Here is a 19,826-nt window from a genome sequence, read left to right as displayed (position 1 = left end):
ACCCTCCTAACCGAAAGGACACAGGCCCAATTCACAAAGAATTTGCTGTTAGTAGGTGTGACTTACACTCCTAATACTCCTGACTCCTGGATTTCCAGAGTAAGGTAGAAGTACTCTATGTATTTTTGGAGGCACTAGCACAGTAGGCTGCTCTGGTTTGAACTAGCCACAAAAACAAACATTGTATACTCAAAAATGTTGTTTTAGCGAGGACTTGGGACACTTTCCAAAACATATCAAGCTTCAAGTGGATGAGTTTAACAACTGCATTCTTCTCAGGAAGGGAGGGCAATACAGAGTCAAAGGTAACCACTAGATGTCTTATGTTTATAACCTGAATTAATGACAGTGATAGAATTTGCAGCCAATTAACCAAAAGGATAAATTTGACATTGTGGCACATGAGTATTACTTGACTTTGCTCTGTTTAGGTAAAGTGCAGACAGAGAGAGATCTCCTTTAAGAAGTATTATATGTGAATGAGGCATTCTGCATATGACGCGGACCCTCGCTTTGTAGCTGAAGAAGGTTTCAGGTATTATGCGCATACTTTGGAAATAAGATATTTTGATTATAGACCACCTACCTCATCTTTGCCTGGACCATCACAGGTAGTCACAATAAGTCAAAGACATAGCTTAGATTCACCATGCAAGTGTCCTATGCCCTCTTGTGATGGTGTATTTATTATCTTTTTTTTTTAACAGGCTAAAGATGCACCAGGATTGTTTGTACTCTTACCTTGAAGATCTAAGAACATCCAGCAGATGTGAGAAGACAGCAAGGTCCAGGTTGTCTGGAGCATTCAGCCAAAGCTGAAACAAACAGTAATAAATATAATGCAACCAGTATCCGGAACCTTACTACATACATTATTTAGCAAGGGAAGTATATCTGCAGGATGAGGACCTCAATCCAGGTAATTCTTTTATAAGGCAAAGTATTGTCTCTCATTTTGAACACCACTGTCCTCAGAATGAACAGAGTTAGAATCCAATCCAGAGCCTTCTCATGATAAATGGAACACTGGGCGTTAACCAGGCCTATCCCACTCTTTACCAGAGGAATCCCCATTCAGTTGCTTCTTAGATGATACAAAGTCCTGGACTCCACACAGAACATTCTAACATTATACAGAGCATGAAACATGTAGGGCCCAATTCATAAAGGTAAAGGACAAAACTTTACGACTTTTGTTATTCACAAAGGTCATTTACCTCTATGAATTCTGAAAGTCATAAAGTTTGATTTTCGTTATTTAAAAGAAGGCATTCACGAGTAGTAAATGCCCTTTTTGAATACCAAAAGTCGTAAAGTTAAACTTTTGTCTAACTTTACCTGCGTGAATCAGGTCCGTAGAGTCTGCGGAACTCGATCTACCTCTTTCTTACTATAAAATGGTAAACAATAATGAGACCCGCAGTCCATCACAAAGTTTGAAATTCAATCCAGGTGCTTCACCTGTTAGACAGAATGTGGAACCAGGATTCTGCATCCAGATCCTCCTTTCGCAATAAAAAATATCCAGACTCTTCTCTTATAATAAAAAGGCAGTACAACATCTATGTGTCACACTTAAATCAGGTGTCATTTTAGATGTTTGATAAGTAATAAGGGTTCACTGAGGGGGACACCTTCATTGGTACCCACAGGTATCCAAAGAAGATAAGCATAAAGGGTGCTAGGAGTAACCAACTAGATTTGCCCTTACCCTGGATTTGCTAAGCTTATATTTTCTAGTGTACTTAGCACAATGTAGTTCACAAACAAATTATTTAGCAAGTATAGTAAGTAGTATGAATCAAGTATCTCATTTGCCCATCAATAAAGAAACATCAGTGTACATAACATTAGTTTTTAGTTTTAGTTTTTATTTCTTCGAAAAAATATAAAGAGAAACTATAGTTCTTTGTTTCAACATTAGGCATAATAGGGCATCAATAGATTCATCGTATGATGCAATGCAAGAGCATCAGCTGTAGTTCACCCCCTAAGGATAATCCATCTGGGGATTTCTAAGGTAGTGAATTCATGGGTTGGAAATGTTTAGAAGGTAGCAAGCCAAGCAGTACAGTAAGATTAAACTTTAAAAAATGAAAATAAATCTAGCCAATACACAGGATTGGGGCACAGCAGGCATGGCGCTGCACACTAATGTTAGAGAACTGGTGAGTGTATAGAAAATGTATTGCATTTAATTAGAGATGTTACATAGTGAGTCAACAGTATGTGCTCGAAGTCTTAGGAGTTAGTTGATTGGATATTTATCTCAAGTACATCAGAATGCTGTCTTGGGGTGTACAGTGCTTTGGTGTAAATAGTGAAATCGTATCTAGAAATGTCCAGAATGGGGAGTGTATAGGTAGTTAGTTAGGGGAGAGTGAGAGAAGTGGGCACCGAATGGAACCAGCATCTTAAGTCCAGGGTGATGTCATAACTGAGATATGTAGAGATCCGCTTCTATTAAGTCAAGATGTGAGATGTTTTGAATAGTTTGGATTTTTCATACATGGTTCCAGATAATTGATTTGGCTGTTGGATTGTGTTCTCGGTTTGGCAGTCAATGAAACGAGTGTCGAAAAGTGACAGTCGTGTGGCAACAGAGTCATTTTGGGTAGTCATATGACAGCCGTATATAAAATAAGCTATTATTTCATATGGGCAGTTTATCTGTAGGGATCTCTTTGGTCCTACAGTAATGGATGCTGATAACAGAACAAAGTCAGAATTTAAGTGGAGTCACTTAGTCTAGAGATGTCAGGGATGAATGTGGTTTGTTATTATAAATGAATAATCAACTACATTAATTTCAGCCCTGTGAGGGCTTGGTCATGACTGTACATAAACATGAGTTAGTAGTGTTGGTAAGTAAACAAAATTTGCTGTGGAACCATAGAATTGTATGTATGAAAATGGTCATTTCTCCAATATAGAACAGAAATACTGTGTCTTTTGGTGCTGAGAATGCTGTGCACTGAACAATAGACAGCATCATTCGGTGAAGATAGGCCATGGGCCTCCAACCTTTTCTATAGTGAGAGCTACTTCTGATCAGTGAATACCATTGTGTGCTACTGAAGACAAAACAAGTCACAGATTGTTACTAGACGCCCCCACGTCCAGCTTTATTGACTTTAAAACTAATGTCCATAGAGCCAGAGACTATGGTTTGAACAAAATACTTTGACTAGGGGCACTATGCAGGGTTGCCATGTGCGTTAGCGAGAGTGTGGTCTTTGTGTCGCATGTACTTGCAACACAGAGCATACTTTTAGCCATATGTTGCACCGTTACATGTATAATACAAACATGCAATAGTTTTTTTTTAATGGGAGAAATTTAAAGTGCAGAAAAATGTTCTGCAAAAATGTTCATATTATTGAACATTTTTCTGCACTTTAATTTTCTCTCATTTAAAAAATGTCTGTATTTTTCAGTTATGCTTATGACATAGTGTCTACTTGCCACTGGGAGCTAGATGCCTGCTATTTGTAAATGCAACACTTTGAAATTGGAGGAAATTAAAATGAAGAGTTAACTTAATCATTAAGGTAACTTTCCATTTTTATTTTCTCCCATTTAAAAGCATTCAGAAACATAATTTGTTTCACAGCTCCAATACCAAGTCAACAAGGACTTTTATTTAAGAGTTAAATACCTTAATGCTTCAGTTGTTCACATCCGTGCCCCAGCCTGGGTCATACATCTGACTGTGCACTGCTCATTATCAGGCCCTGCTATCTGTAGCCTCGTGATAATAATCTAAAATAAACACAGCCTTCCCTTAACTTTAAAAGCAAAATATGACCTTGTGCTGATTTAAAAATTACCTCAAAGGCTGTGAGCTACTCTGAAGGTGTCTGGGAGCTACTGGTAGCTCGTGATTGAATGGCTAGAGACACCAGAGATAGACAGTACATCTGTGTTTGGACACAGTACATCAGTGATTGGGCACATTAATATATAGAATAGGAGATAATAGGAACAAGGTTACATACAGTATGAATTGAGATTGTTTATCATTTAGTTCTGGCAGAAAGGGCAAACTTTCAGAGAGGACACCTCTCTGAGGAAAATTATGAGTTGGCACTCCTTCGCTGCAAATTAATTTAATCACAGGAGAATGGTTTGCTTAAAATAAAATTATCTGGGAATGATCGAGGTATTTCTAGGAGATCAGGAGTCACTAACCAATAGATTGTTGGGAGCCTCAGAGTTTTGAAGGCCAGGCTTGGTAAGGGAAGCAGTGGCGGTTTGCACAGGTAATGCTGTGGGGCGGTGAGGCGGGATGGTGGCGGGGTGGGGGCATAGTGGATTTCAGCATACGACAGGAAAGATTAAAGTAAATAAATAAAAAAATAAAACCACTTACCTTGCACTCGCTGCGTCGCTGAGTCGGCGATGCAGCGAGAACAATGTAAGGGGTTTTATTTATTGATTTACTTACTTTCACCTTTCCCGTCGCATGTCGAACTCGACTACTCCCCCACTCCGCCTCACCCCTGCCCGTCTTACCGCCCCATAGTATTCACCTGTGCGAGACGCCACTGGAAGGAAGGAAATGTGGGTTCCAAAGTTAGTGCTCAGTAAGGCAAATCAAGAGAGAGGCTCCATTCTTAGAGGAAATGCCTAGGTTGATCAAAGAATGTGCCTGTAATGGAGATCGAATGAGATGGTTCATTATATTAGCTAATAATTTGATTGTGCGTGTTTAAGTTCTATTTTAACTGTGTCGCATTTAAGAATGAATGCAATACTCTCCCTTTGGCACAGCGTTAAATCTCAGACTCTCACACAACCCTTCTTGAGAATCAGATTATTTACAAAGAATTTGAAATCCTTGAGGTATTTGTGATGTGTAGAGAAATGTTCCTTTAATGGGAGTTACAATCATTTTTGTGACCGTTTCTGTGGTACTCCTGTATTCTTATTTTCAGTGGCTATATTGTGCTGCCTATGTATGTCACATAGATGCTGCTGCATGTTATTCTGTTGTTTCTCCTGTAGGTGCAGATCCCTCTGTATGTGAACTTAGGTTCTTTGTGTTATACAAATTTGTAAATATAGGCACTTGAAAAAGCCGAAAGGTTCGAGAAATATTGGGCCGAAGATATGATATCCTAGTTGAAGGGTTACTAGAAAGAAGATGCAAAGGTTTTCTCATTATGTTACAGATAAGTTGCTGGCCTTCATTGGAGCTTGTGGTAAATTGTATTTTGTTTGCATTAGAGTGTTTGACTTTGGATTCTAGTGGTGAATTTATATATCACTTTGTTTGCTTTCTGTCATGGCTTTCTAGATACACGCTGCTGTTGTAGCCTCTTTTTCTGAATTGCTCCACTGCTTCCAGATCAATAACGTTATCTTCACTACAGTTTATTCTATTATGCAACATTTCCGTCTTGATTAAATTGACGATTATATATTTTGGGTGACAACTTTGTCCATATAGCATGCCATTGGTGGAGGTTTCTTTCCTGTGTAGTTTCAAGTGAAGTGGGCCGGCTTTAGTGAAGATAATTAACAGCCACATGCATCAAGCTGTTTTACATTCGCAAACGGTGTGAATTGCAAAAATCGACCGTTTACGAATGCAAAAAGCTTTTTTGGGATGCATACTTCTTTTTTTATTTTTTCGCAATTTAAGAAGTCGCAATTTGCGATTTCTCAAATTGCGATAGCATTTAAGAAGTCACAAAATTTGCGAATTCTTAAATGCTATGTATGATTTTTTCAAATTAGCGAATTCGCAATTTATAAGGAAAAAATTACCATGAAGTAAACCTTCATGGTAATTTACGAAAAGTTTCAAAAGTGCAAATAAATGCATTTTTGAAACTGATATTTTACACACACACCTGCCCTTGGGACATGTGTGTGAGTAAAATGTACTTACATGACATTTCAGGGGTGCAGGGGGGGTCCTTTGGACCCCCCTGCACCCTTGAAATTGCATTCTCATTTTGCGATTCCTTAATTGCGAATTCGCAAAATGAGAATGCCTTCCCATTGATTCCTATGGGCCTCTAGGCCCAAAGGAATCAATGTAATGCAATTCCTTAATTGCGATTCACAATTAAGGAATCGCAAATAAAGAATATTAAGAAATCGCAAAAATCTTTGCTATTTCTTGATGCATAGGATTTTACAATTGTGATTCCTTAATTTTCGCAATTTAGGAATCGCAAAATCCTACAATGGTGCATGTACCTGTATGTGCCTGAACTAGAGTTTGGTGGACAGGTACTCTGTCACCTTTAAATCAGTCTCTAAATATGACCCTAAGTCATTGCACCTGGTTTCTAGAGAGGTGGGATATGAGTATGATGTTATAGTTGTTATGTTTTATCTGATTGATATCTTGTTGCTATTCGTCAGTGCTGCCCTGCCCTATCATCAAGACATCATATTTGCATCTATCCCAGTATTTTACATGGAGTTGTATTCAGAGAAGTTGTTGTCCATTTTTTTACTACTCGCCCTCTTAAAGAGATAGACATAGAGTAGTTTTGCACTTGTAAACATATTGTCTGATTGATGGTAAAGCTATTATGGAGAATAAAGCCCACCAGTTCCAAAAATATGGTGTTCTTGGTTATGTAAGATGCATGCAATTAGCATGCTTAAATACCTGAAGCCCATCAAATTTACTTTATTGGCATGTAAAGAATTACTACTTCCTGGTAGCAAGAATGCTATTAAGTCGCCATTTTACCTTTTTGCAGTTTAGTGAGAGTGTATTTAATACCTTGAATGTTAGGCAAGTCTCTCATAAAAGGTTAGAGTTGAAGGTGTATGTGCCACTTAAATAGGGAGCAGTTGGAATAAATTCCAGAAAGGAAGGGACCTCGTGGGGTGGATTGGTTTATAGTTGGGGAAACAAGTGGCAAACACCCATGGTTACTGATTTTTTTTTACTAGTATAGCAGCGGTATTTAACTTGTGGTCCATTGACCCCTGGTCCGTGGAGCCTATTCAGTGGGTTCACATGTCCATATGAACTCTGACCATTATTTTCAATCAATGATCATAATCATATTGAGCTAAATAACTGAATAAAGATAGTTCATCCTACGATGATAATAGTTTCACCAATTAACAATAATACTTACTTGAAGTCTCCTGTGTTGCCTACTCTATGTATTTAAAATATGTATTAATGAAAATGAAAAAGAATAATGTGCATTTAAATTTTTTTTAAATCAGAACCTGATTGCTGCTGATTAAAATCAGTTTTGAATTGCTGGTGATTTTCTAGAAATCCAGTGTTCTAAGCAGGAAGCGATCTATGCTTGTACACACAAGTGGTTTGCCGAATAAGCACTTCCAGGTTGCACATACTCCCATGCACCGCTTTATGTGTGCATGCATTTACAGACCCCAATCACCTACACATCATGTATCGGACAGGGAGCAAACCTGCATCTTTAAGAAGAGTTTAAATACTTCCACAGGAAACAAACCACTTCCTAGTAGGCAGCACAAATTTGGTATAATGAGCACCTGTTCAGGTAGCTTTTATCCAATCACTGTCTTTCTCACATTTTGACACAAAGACCCTGGTGGTCTCCAGCTTGGTCTATACCAAGCACAATTGGTGCCCTGTATCTATTCATGGCCAATGTCAATCCAGTTACTACTTCTGTTTTACCACTTCTGCGGCGTGGTCTGATGCCACATATTTACCTATTGATTTGTGAAGTCAACCTGCTACTTATGCGGTGTGTAGTTACTCTCAGATTGCAGTTGGAGAGGAAGGGAGATGTGCTGAGTTCATACAATGAATATTTGTGCATTTTTTGTGTATTACTGTTGAGGTACAATTTGTAGCAATGGCTTGGGGTTCTTGGCTTCCAGTTGTGATTGACTAGGGTTTGCAAAAGTGAAAAGGTTAAGGACAACAGGACCACAGCAAAATGTGACAACTGGATATTCTAAAGCATTTCTGGCCACCACACATAGGAAGGCAGGATACCACATTCTGTCACATCAGCCAAAAAAGCCTCTCATCACAGATAAAAAGCTTTTCCAATTTTTCTGTAAATAAGCATAATTCAGAGATATTTTGTGGCACGTGTGTTACAAATCAGTCACTTTTAACCCACCCTTTATACTGTGCACTCAAAGTGAAAAAGAGAAGAGACCTTTGCTTACCAATCAATGTACTCAACAACCTATGAAAGGCTACAAAGCTAACAATCCCATATCAAATTAAATTATACACATTCGCGTAAGTGGGTTTAAACTGCTCCATTCAACGCATATTATTGGAAAACAACATATTCCTACATGAATTATAAATGCCATGAGTGGTAAGACTAGTCTCTAAGGGGAACAGGTTGAGAACCTGAACACTATAACAACATAGTGGCATCACTTTTTCATACCTAGTATTTGCAATTGCTGTCTAGTTTAAGTTGTTCATTACTAATAACAACAGGGTAGAACTCATTGCAGAATCTGTTCACAACATACAGAGAATCTAACTCATCTAGGGCCTTCTCACACCATGTAACATGTAGAGCCTCTTGCAAACCCTTTTCAAATAACACAGAGTACTATACCATATGCTGAAGTGTAGTTGTTTATCTGAATTGCTTTTTGGAGACCTGTGATTGCTCTGCATACGGGCTTCTACTGCTTGGTAAATAGACAAGGAGGTAGGGGAGCTCTTCATAAAGGCTAAAGAGATTAATATATAATGTAGAAAGTCTATTCTTCAACTCACTTGACAGGGCACCAGTTCTACATCCAGCCAATGACAGATAAGATACTTCTTGAATACAGATGATAACCACCACTCACCTAGGAACTCCTTCCCTCAAATTAATCAATCAACTTAAGCAAAGTTATGCTTCCAGTCCATAACAAAGGAAATTCTGATCAGTGATTGCCTACTGCAGTCAGCATGAGTCCTTTCCAGTGACTGTGAAGTAAAAGCAAGAACTTTGAGAGGTTTAAATCTCTTCTGACTTTAAGGTTTTGCTGAGGAAATGGAAGTAATACACAGTACACTACCAAAATATTCAATCCTCAATATCATTCTACAGAAATATAGAATATCATGGAGGTAATACTATACCTAACTCAGCATTTAAGTACCCATCTTATCAATATTTTGTTTTTGATTTACTCACTATGATAATATTTGGCCGTGTTTTTGTGGTTGATATTCTGACAAACAGCTGTCACACACTCACATACCCATGCTGCTGTTAGGAAGTTCAAGGGTAGCGGAAGCTTGTGATCCTCGTTGCATACTCGTAGTTTGTCTTGTATAAAGAGAGATTTAAGGTGGTCTCTATCGACCCAGGTAGCTAAATGTGAGCTACTTGTAACGTCTCTGCTGGTTCGGTACATATGCTGGTCCGGTACATATGCTGGTCACACACTAGGTTATAAAGTTAGCCTCAGAACACTTATTCTTGGACAAAATATTCATATTGTGTTTGCAAAAGAAAGGAAGGAAGCACAACCAACATGCATGATTTTGATTCCATTACCTCAAAGTCACATAGAAGAGCCTGGAAGGCACTTGGACTTTCAATAGTTGGGGGGCCAAAGTTGAGGTTTGCTGTTCCAGTGATGGAGAACAACAGCTGCAAAATCCGAAGGTTCAGTAGTCTTGATTTCTTCTTTAACAGGAAGGACAAGACCTAAAATGGAAAGAATGTCAGATACCATCACTAGGAACTCAGCAGGTAGCAATCTTGATTGAGAGGCTATCGCTATTGCATCTGTAGCTTGAAACACTGTACCACTGCTAGCACCACCAGTGAATAAGTAGTCTGTAATTGTTGTGAAGCCATTGTCTCAATAACCTTGCCTTGATACCCTCACTGTACCACTAGTGACTTGATGTCAGTAGCCTCAATGCCAAGTGTATCCCTATCACCTGTGCATCTGTTCACTATAAACTCTGTGTCCACAGACTGCAATCTATGCTGAAGCATTATCATCCTTGCATCTGTAGGGTGAAATACTAACTATTGTTACATGTGGCTTTGCTATATGTTACCTGTTTAAATGTAGACTCTATGGACAAAACAGATCATGGCCAAATCCATGGAAGATGGTAGCCTTATAGTACATCAGCTAAGTGGTGCTTTGCCATGGTTCTATTTCCCCAGAGTATGAACAAAATTCCCTTGTCTGTAGAACAGCACAGGATCCTATACATTGTCATTCACACCGTGGATCCAGAAATTATTTTGTCTCCACAGGAAGATAGCAACAACAAAGTCTGTAGAGCGACAGTGCATGATTGCAGTTTGCATCTCACACAGAGTACTTGCTGTGCCTGATACTGAAATATGTTGATGGAGTAACCCGTCCACCGAACTCTAAATCATGCCCTAAGAGATTTCTCACATAAGCCACACTGCATTCACACACCTTCTTCCATTAATACACTAATGCCGTAAAGCTTCAGCTTTCTACATCTCACTCCTTTTGTTTGACTACACACAAAGACATAGCAACAAAAACACAATTATCCAAGCATCCCTGGCTGTGGACTTCCCCCTCGGCCCTCACCTACCCAGCCGGACCTTGGGCAGATTTTCCCTTCGTCTCTCTGTCGTATCTCCTTCTTACCCCCTTTTACCCTACCCCTTTCCCTTCCTTCTCTCCATTTCCTAGTCTTCTATGCTCCTTAATGTTTTTGTCTGTGACTAGTGACCGTGGAGACCTAGTTTTCTGGCCGACGCCTGGTGGAGCTACCTGGTAGCTAAAGAGGACTTTCCCCTCGGCCGTCACCTACCCAGCTGAATGTTGGGCAGATTTTCCTGCGTCTCTTTGTCATATGCTCCCTCCTACTCCTTTACCCTACCCCATTACCCCCCCACACTCCATTTATTTCGTCCTCTATGTTCTTTAAATGTTTTCCCATTGAGACCTAGCTAATTGGCCAATACCCGGTGGAGCTACCTGATTGCTATAGAGGAGATGGGTTTTGGGACTCCCCCCTGGACCGTCACCTACCTAGCCGGACTATGGTCAGTCTTTCCTTCGTCTCTCTGCCTTATCTCCCTCCTACCCCTTTACCCGTACCCCCTTACCCTCTACACTTTCCCTTCTCTCGTCTTCCATGCTCTTGTAATGTTTGTCTAGCAACTGATGTAAATTGTAACTGATGTAATTTTGTTATTTTGCGGAACCTCATGTAAAGCGCTCTAATACCCCCGGGTCTAGCCAACGCTATATAAAACTCTTAAAATAAAATAAAATAAAAATAAATCCCTACAGGATAGCATGCTGCTTCTCCGTAAATGCACTTTGATGCCTCCTGAGGGATATGAAGTGCAATGTAAATGTAATTGCAGTATAATACAAATGTCAAGAGCAAGGTCATAATAAACACTTAGACATGAACACTGGCAGAAGAGGCAATGTACAAAAGATAGGGGTATTGTCAAATGGGCAGAGACAGAAAATATACTGTCTTACCTGATACCCAGCCATATGATTCATCAGCTGCCTACTCATGGCACTGCTACTCAGAACAGACAGAAGAACCTTGACTGCCGCATACAGAGCATGGTCATCACTTGTCATAGCAACAAGACCCAGCATCATGGCGGGACCTCCAATGTAGTTCAAGGTGATGGCAGTAGGTTCAGAATGGAAGACACGTAACCCTAGAAGAGAAGGATTGGAGCTGAACAGTTGGCAGGAGTTTAGATTTGGAATGAATGAGGCAAGGCAAAATTAGAGAGCGTGGGTTTGCAAAGGGGTTGATGTAGAGGCTTGAAGAGTGAAGAATATGTTGCGATGTTAGAAGGGAAACCAATAGAAAGCAAATGTAAGATTGTGGATGATACAGGAATCTAGATCTTACCTCCCATTAGGTCCATATGAAATTAGGGCAGCAAGGTTGATTACAAACAAACCATTGAAGGAACAAGCAATATTAATATCCTCATTACAAATCTAGTTCTTCCTCAAAGTAAGATGTCCCACAGCAACCCACGCATATTCGGATTATCTTATGGCTGAAGAGGCTGAATGCTGACCCAAAGTACTTAGCCAACTGTAGACCAATCTCTGGACTCCTTTGAGTGGCAAACTTCTCAAAGTATCAGCAAACTCTCTGTGCATCGAGAACAGAATCGATTATATAATGTCTTCTAATCAGAGTTCTATACTTGACAAGACACCAAGATCACACTAGTGAAAATCATAGAAGAAAAGCTCTCTTCACTGGTTTATGACAAGCATTGCACCTTCACCCTACTCAGAGTCTGGAAGGTGGACCATACCTTGCTCCTCAACTGGCTCTTGTCAGTTGGTGATATTGGTGGAATAACCCTCCGATATACCACCTTCTTTCTGTACAACACAGCTCACCTTTTAATATTAGTATGTTAAGTCATGTCATGGTAATTATTTGCAGTGTGCACTTACAGTATAAAGGCGTCTTGTGCTGATGAGATTTTCATTAATGTAAAATGAGAAGAGATAAAGTTTTAACGAAAGCAGAAATATATCTGCCAGAACAGATGAGTTTTAGATAGTGATTTAAGTAAACATAATTATGTAATTCTCTTGAAGGGAAATGAAGGGCATTCCACAGTGTTGTTGCCAATTTATGATGTAGTATTACATGGTTGACAGCACTGACGTCTGGCACTGGGCTTTGTAAAATAAGGGTTTCATCTGATGCCATCAGGCGACAATCATCCATAAATGTTTGTTGACAGATGAGATTGATTTTCAATAGAGGTCTGACTCTGAAACTGAGTTCTTGCTATTTGTTTTAGGGGCTTGGCAAAGCAGAGCTGATTCTAAATAAGAATACAGTTGACATGTTTCCTGGCTCAGCGTATATCTTTGTTATAAGGGGAACACAAAAGCTTACTTCAGATCAGGGGAGGCAACTGATGACTAAAAGAAATGGGTGTCTGCTGAAGTTAGAAGAGGTGTACAAACAGGAAGAAGATGACTTTCCTTGAAGATCTTCATTGGACATCTACTAAGGGAGATTCCAAGGTTATGCACTTATTAACTTCCTTAATCATAGACTGGAAATTGGTGAGAACTGTGAAATTATAGATTTGGCAGTCACATGGGAGTGTGAAAGGTCAACCATGTTAAGTTTGTTACATTTCAGGTTAAGTTCATTTGGAATGTTACCCACCGTTTAGGTTGATGATATCATTAATTATATTGCACACATTTGAGAGGATGGATTGGATGATTTATTGGCATCAGAACTTTAAAGTTTATTGATAATTTTTCAGGCCTTCTCCTGGGCAAAACTTTCAAAGCCTGAGAGTTCTCCTTGGCTTCCCAATGATAGCAGACTTCTGGTGTGTACAGTATTGAGAAGAAAGGGAATTTACTTTGGGGGGGAGGGGGCAATAATCTTTCCTCTTTTCACACTTGACAATTCTGGGTCTTGTTTGACAGTCATCATTTCTGTAAAAATCCCCCCCGGTGCAAGCCTTATGGGTGAATATTCTAATTAGACTCTGACATCTGACTATTGTGCCCTGAGGCAATCCAATCAGACTGATCTGTAACTTAATTACAACATCTTTCAAGGAACATGACACAAGCTAGTCTTGGAGTAACTCCATGTTGGGAGGTTTTGTATGTCCATTTGTTATTCAGTTTAGATCCTCTTTCGGTTTCAGAGGGAAGATTTTGATTGAGAAGAAGGTACAGGATGAACTGACACGATTAGTAGGTAATTGGGATGTGAAGAGTATATTGAGGTGTATATATTTGGTATCCATGGAGATGCCCTACCTGTTCAAAGCATCAGGCATCTCCTGCAAAGTTTCCCAAGGTGTGGCACTCTCATTAGCCCTTTTCAATAACTACATACACTCAATTTTGAACATTAACTTTAGACCCTTGCATTCCACATATACACCAATAATTCTTTGACTTCTTCAAAATACCTAACAAACCTAGTGACCTTGGGCTATGTGTAACTGGCATTCAAGGACAGATGCATCAGAAAATACTTTACAGATGGAGGTTCTGTGGAGACCAGGAAATTCCTCCAACCTGCTATAAAATTGGCCTCCACCTTGGGTGGACAATGACTCCTTGCCAAATTGCTTCCCATCTTGGAATCATCCTCAATGTTAACCTAGTCATGAGCTCAACCTTGCCATTATTAATAGGCTCTACCATCTAGTATACTACCTTCAGAACTTTCCAACACTTATCAAAAATGAATCACATTTAGAATCAGCAAACATATTATTACAGCAAACTAATGTAAGTGTTTAAACAGCTGGACCCTGAAGCCATTGCTATTTACATCTGCATAAGAACACTATAGGTTTTGAATAGACATAGTTTGTACCAGTTAAAATGCAAAATATTCAGTGTTTCATCTTCCATTATAATGCTGAACCTTTCAAATAGGGAAGTAAAGAGCACTAGCCACCATACCGAATAACCCCACACTCAATTTCGATGGGGCATGCACATCAAATTTTCTCAGGTCTTTCTAATGCAGCCAATACCCATCTCACTTCTCCGATGTTAGTTAAACCTGTTCAAAAACATTGCCCTTGAAAGGACAGGAGGTGATTCCAGGGGAAGCAGAGGCCATCAGTTTTCAGCCATTGTCTTAGACCTGTCAGCCTTAGGGTAGTTTTTCCCAAAACATTTTGCCTCACTCCTCCATATGTTTCTGATCTTGTTTTTGTTGGCCATGAGACTCTGTGCACTTTATCACTGCTAACAAGTGCTAAAGGGTGTATGCTAACTTTTTAAAACATGGTAACATTGGCTTTTCCCCAATTAGCCTAGTTAATTTACTTATAAGTCTCTAGTAAAATGGTACCACATGTACCCAGGGCCTGTAAATTAAATACTATTCGTCGGTCTGCAGGAATTGTTGTGCCTCCCATTTAAGTAGCCCTGCAACCTGTCTCAGACCTGACATTGCAACCTGTGTGTGCAGTTTTGAACTGCCATATTGACTAGGAAAAGTAAACCTTTTCCTAGGCCCCAGCCTTCCTTTTTAATGCAAATAAGCCACCCATAGGGTCGGCTCTAAGCAGCCAACAGGGCAGGGTGCAATGTATTTAAAAAGTAGGCCATGTAACTTTAAGTTTTACCTGACATGATATTAGTGTCTTTTGACTTGTAATGAGAATCCCTTTTTATGATGAAGTCAGATTTTAAATTACAATTTGGAAAAAGCGACTTCTGGATAATTGACTTTTTTTTGCCTTAGCCATTTAATGCTTGGAGCCTGTCCTCCAGTCACATCACTGGGTGTAGTAGGCAGTAGGTCTTTGTGTATTCGTCCTTGACAGACACACATAATAGAGAGATTAGGTGTGCTTGGATGGTCTATCACTGGCAGGGTGGGAGGGTGGACTTAGGCACAGCCCCATTTATACCTTAATAGGCTGTGCCCTGCTTTCCACAAAGGACTGCTTACTCCCTGTAGTTAGTCTGAAGCCAGGGCAGGGGATGCAGGAAACCTAAACACTTCAAAGAGAATCCTCTGGAAGTTTCTCCCACTTCAAAGAATGTACCAGATATAAATATTGGCCCTCAGAAACCAACTATTCAGAGCACTTCTTGACCTGTGGAAGCGTCTGCCAGTAAAAAGGACTGATGTGCTGCTGAAAGGACTACCACTCTGCTGGACTGCTGACCTGAAGGACTGCTGCTCTGCTGTGCTGAAATGCTGCCTCTTGCCTGTGTGCGCAGGACTGGACCTGCAACCTGAACACAGAACCCCCAGAGAACTCCAAGGGCTAATTTCTTGTATATATCACATGGACTCTGGAACTGTGAGTCCTACCATGCAAAGTTGTGCCACCCAGTCCTTGATCCTTCGAGATGCTCTGCCAGCCCATCTGTGGAACCGGCAGAACTGGTGCACCTTCTCTGCTGCCGCCATGTAATCCTAAGCAGAACTGAAGTATCACCTCCGATGCATGGACTTTCCCGCCGCAAGGATTTCGCATCGCCGCCACGCCCAGCAGCCTCATTGGAACTGCTGCGGCATGACACATTCTCGACAGAGGTTCACACATTGCAAGCCCCTCATCGATGGCATCCTCGACGACGACCCAGGCCTCTCCAGCCCAGTAGCTTCTTTGAAACCAGCCATGCATGGCGCATCCTCAACACAGTACTGCCCATTGCAAGCCCCTCATCGTTGGCCTCCTTGACAATGACACGGGACAGCACATCACAGCCTCGCAGCTCCCTGAACGGTGCTGCGTAATGCATCTTCAGCCAGGACTTCGCATCGCCATGCTTGCACATCCTCGACTTGGAGTGTTTGAGGGGTTCCTCGACATGGAACCCCGCAACACTCCACAACAAAGATTTAAGGTACTTTTGTTTAGCGGGTCTAACTGGGTCCCTGTAACCGGTCAGAGCTCCATTGCGGTCAGCCTAAAATGGTCACTTTGTCCCAGTCTGGCATGACCAGATAGCTACAGTTGACGCTTTGTGCTTTTAGGCGCTTTGTGCTTTTGGCGCTTTTTTCGTTGAAATCTTTACCCTAGCATATATAAAGTTCTACTAAGTGGATTTTCTGTCATTTTGTTCTTGTTTTATTTACTAAAAATTACTCAATTTTTCTAAATTGTTGTGGTATTCTACTTTTGTTGTGTTTTCACGTTATTACTGTTTGAGGTGTTGCACAAATACTTTACACTTTGCCTCTGAGGTCAGCTTGACTGCTCCTGGTAGGCTACCCGAAGGTTGAGCACAGGTTAATTTAGGGTAGCTTGTGACCTCACCCTGACAAGGATGGTGGTTGCTGCTTGAGTAGCGCTTCACCACGTTTCTTACACATTGGATGAGCCATAGGCATATGGGCTGAATGAGTGAACTGTATCCCCAACACTATCAGTCATTTTGTAGGCCAGTGTCTGCTTACTCTTGTCTGCTTTACCTGAGAACCATCTCTTCTTTCCAGACATCTGAAAGAGGTAGCAGGGACCCATGGGCTGAAATAAACCTCCTGCCTCTAAACCATGAACAGAGACAAATATAAGAAGAATCCAATATACAAAGGTAGAAACCATGCACTGTCACAAAAGCCTGTGGAATGAAAATTAGAACTCACATAGTGAAAAACAACTCACCTACTCTACCAACAGCATTATGGAATGAAATGCAATGCAATTAACTGAAAGAATAACCTATGTGTGAAAACCTAACTCCTGGGCTCAAACAAATGCCTAATAATGTCATAAAAGAATACAAGTGCTGCCATGTAACCTCAGTCAACATTCGCAAATAATGAAATAGACTGTTACAAGAAGCTCCTTGGTAGGAAACAGTACTTCACTGAAACAGCAACTCATGGTGGGAACAAGAGCTAAGGCCAAGAACAAGAACTGAGAGAGTGTTTACAACCCTTGAATGGAAACAAATCATGGATAGATGAAGCTATGAAGTGCAACAAGAATCCTTAGGCTGAAATACGAAGTCAAGGATGGTAGCATTAACCCATGAAATGCAATAAGAGTGAAGGACCAAACAAGACAAAATTGTGTTTGGTAGAAGAACCCAATCATTGTCACAATAGCCCAATGGACTTCAAATAGAGAGCAACAAACTGCAGCGAGAAGCCAGTGCCTCAGAAAAGATCATGAACTAAAAATACACAATAACTGAAAAAGGCTTGAGTGAATAAATACCTTAAAACAACCAGTTAGTTGTGTTACAATATGAGTCTAACCTTGCAGCACACAACCTGATGTGATATGATGTTTTGTCTCCACTGGTACATACCCATATGGCCCATCCCTGCAGCACCGATGGTACGAGCCGGGCCGGAAAGGTGTGCCGCCACATTCCTCGCTAGCAGGACTGGTGTCAAATTGTCCCGGGAGTCAATACCCATCTGCAGAGCATAAAGAAAGCATTAATGCGCCATCTTAGAATGGCCTGTCAGTTCTTATGTGGAACACGCAGCAGCATATGACTGGTTCGTCTCAGCAGAACAGGCGCACCAACAGGCTAAGTCAGCCCTGCAGATAAATCTCACCACAGAAGATGGTCCTAGAGGTATCTCATTGAAGTACACATTTCTATAAATAAGCAGGAATGCCCCCTCCTGCAGGTGTTTATCAAAGCAGTGAAGACTCCTGCACCAGATATCCCTCAGAATGAGCTACAGTCTGGCACATACCTACAACATGATGTTTACTCCTGGAGATACACATACCCAAGATTGCTCCACACTTATCAGATTCTTGCATTTAAAGCTCACAGCATAGCTGGAAATGCATTGCTCAACAAAATACACCTATAAAATCATATTACACAGCAAAGCACACTTCTCCAGGCATATCTCACACTCAAGCACACTACTGGAGCATTTATCAGACCAGAGTAAACTTCTGCACTTACTTATCACAGTATTGAATGAGCTCAAGGCCATCTGTTTGTGCTTGAACCACCTACTTCCTGGCGTGACTTAGTCTGCAACAGATCATGCAAAACTTCGTCAATAATCTGCTCTCTTTCTATTATGCACTGCCGGAGGCATTGAAGTCGTGTATGTTTTACCCACTTTCTTGTCATACAGACATGGTCACATTTGCTTGCTTTCTCTTGCCATTCCAGGATCGCCAAGTCATGCCTGCATGTTTCCCGATGCCCTCATGATCAACAGGTCATGCCTAGGATTCTCGTTTTCTGGTGCAAATGTCACCAGTTCGTGTCTAACATGCATTGGAGATCAAAGATTCCATGCTTCTACTTTCTGACATGATTCTGAGGTTACCTGACATGTTTGCATTACTTGCCTTGCTGACATGCTCTCATTGACATCTGTTACATCTCTACCTAGAATTGCCCAGGGATTACCTGTTCATGCTAGGAAAACCTCTCTTGCTATCTATCACGCTTTGTGAAAACTAGGTCATGTTTTGTCACGCTTACTCCACGCTCTCATGCTCATGTGTTCATACCCCTTTTGCTCAGATATGGGAAATAGTTTTCATGACGTCATTTTTCCACAGACCACTGCGTTTCAAGTATGCATAAGTCTGCTGTGACTATGCTTCTAATGGAGAGATGGCTACAATACTAAGTATTGGCTTTGTTCCTCACAAAAATGAGAGGACTACGCAAAACAAAGTGGAAAAAAGTTGCCAGCACTACAACTCCATCCGCAATGGTCACTGGCTCATGCCTGAGTGTCCCATCCTCACGTAATGCTATCCAGGTTGCGAGCATGATCCATCAATCTTGATATCACCTCTTCTAAGCATGCTCTTCGCGTGTCTAGACCTTGTATAAGTCACCCCACTTGCTAACATGCTTTTGCAATAACCAGAACATGGTTACATGCCAACTCACGCCGTCCTGCTCTCTGTGTCACAATGTCATTGACTGAATCACTGACCTTGCTATCGGTATTAGTGGCCAAATCCACGGTTGCGTTACCTCTCTTGCATTCATGATTGTGTCTGTCAGGTCTCACTATCATGCTCTTACAATCATCAGGTCATGCTTCCATTACCCCTCTGTTTATCACCACACCAGCGTCAGCAGGCCACGTGTTCATTTCCACTGTCAATATCATGCTGTTGTCAGAACCAGATCATAGTTCCATTACTTCACTTGCTACTATTAATTTAGGTTTCACAAGCCCCCTTACCTCTTTCGCTATCATGCGCCCATCCACATCATTGTATTGCTCTTTGATTTCACCGATGTTTGTCCAGGAGGTGCTCCGGACACTAACGCCCCATGAGATCTTCTCTTCGGCAATAAGTGATGTTGGTGCAACTGATGTCACGCAATCGCCACCTGGAAGACAATTTTATTCTTTAGCTGATGAATAAACACCATGTTCAGAACCAGTATAGCCCTCT

The 19,826-nt window shown here is 40.8% G+C and overlaps 1 protein-coding gene across 2 annotated transcripts in view; it reads right to left on the bottom strand.

The window, feature by feature from the left end:
• Positions 1 to 19,826, bottom strand: part of WDFY4 (WDFY family member 4) — a 1,018,342-nt gene that overhangs the window by 478,687 nt on the left and 519,829 nt on the right. For both annotated transcript variants that reach the window (XM_078642707.1, XM_078642708.1), the window contains 5 exons: positions 19,610 to 19,761; positions 17,734 to 17,845; positions 11,449 to 11,639; positions 9,504 to 9,656; positions 742 to 815 (listed from right to left, as the gene is read on the bottom strand). In XM_078642707.1, the coding sequence (XP_078498833.1) occupies positions 742 to 815; positions 9,504 to 9,656; positions 11,449 to 11,639; positions 17,734 to 17,845; positions 19,610 to 19,761 (682 nt within the window). The remainder of the gene's footprint in view (positions 1 to 741; positions 816 to 9,503; positions 9,657 to 11,448; positions 11,640 to 17,733; positions 17,846 to 19,609; positions 19,762 to 19,826) is intronic.

The sequence above is a fragment of the Lissotriton helveticus genome, chromosome 5_1, assembly GCF_964261635.1.
Source record: "Lissotriton helveticus chromosome 5_1, aLisHel1.1, whole genome shotgun sequence".
NCBI classification, from domain to species: domain Eukaryota; kingdom Metazoa; phylum Chordata; class Amphibia; order Caudata; family Salamandridae; genus Lissotriton; species Lissotriton helveticus.
Note: the sequence above shows the minus strand (reverse complement) of the source record. Positions and strands in the feature narration are given on the sequence as shown.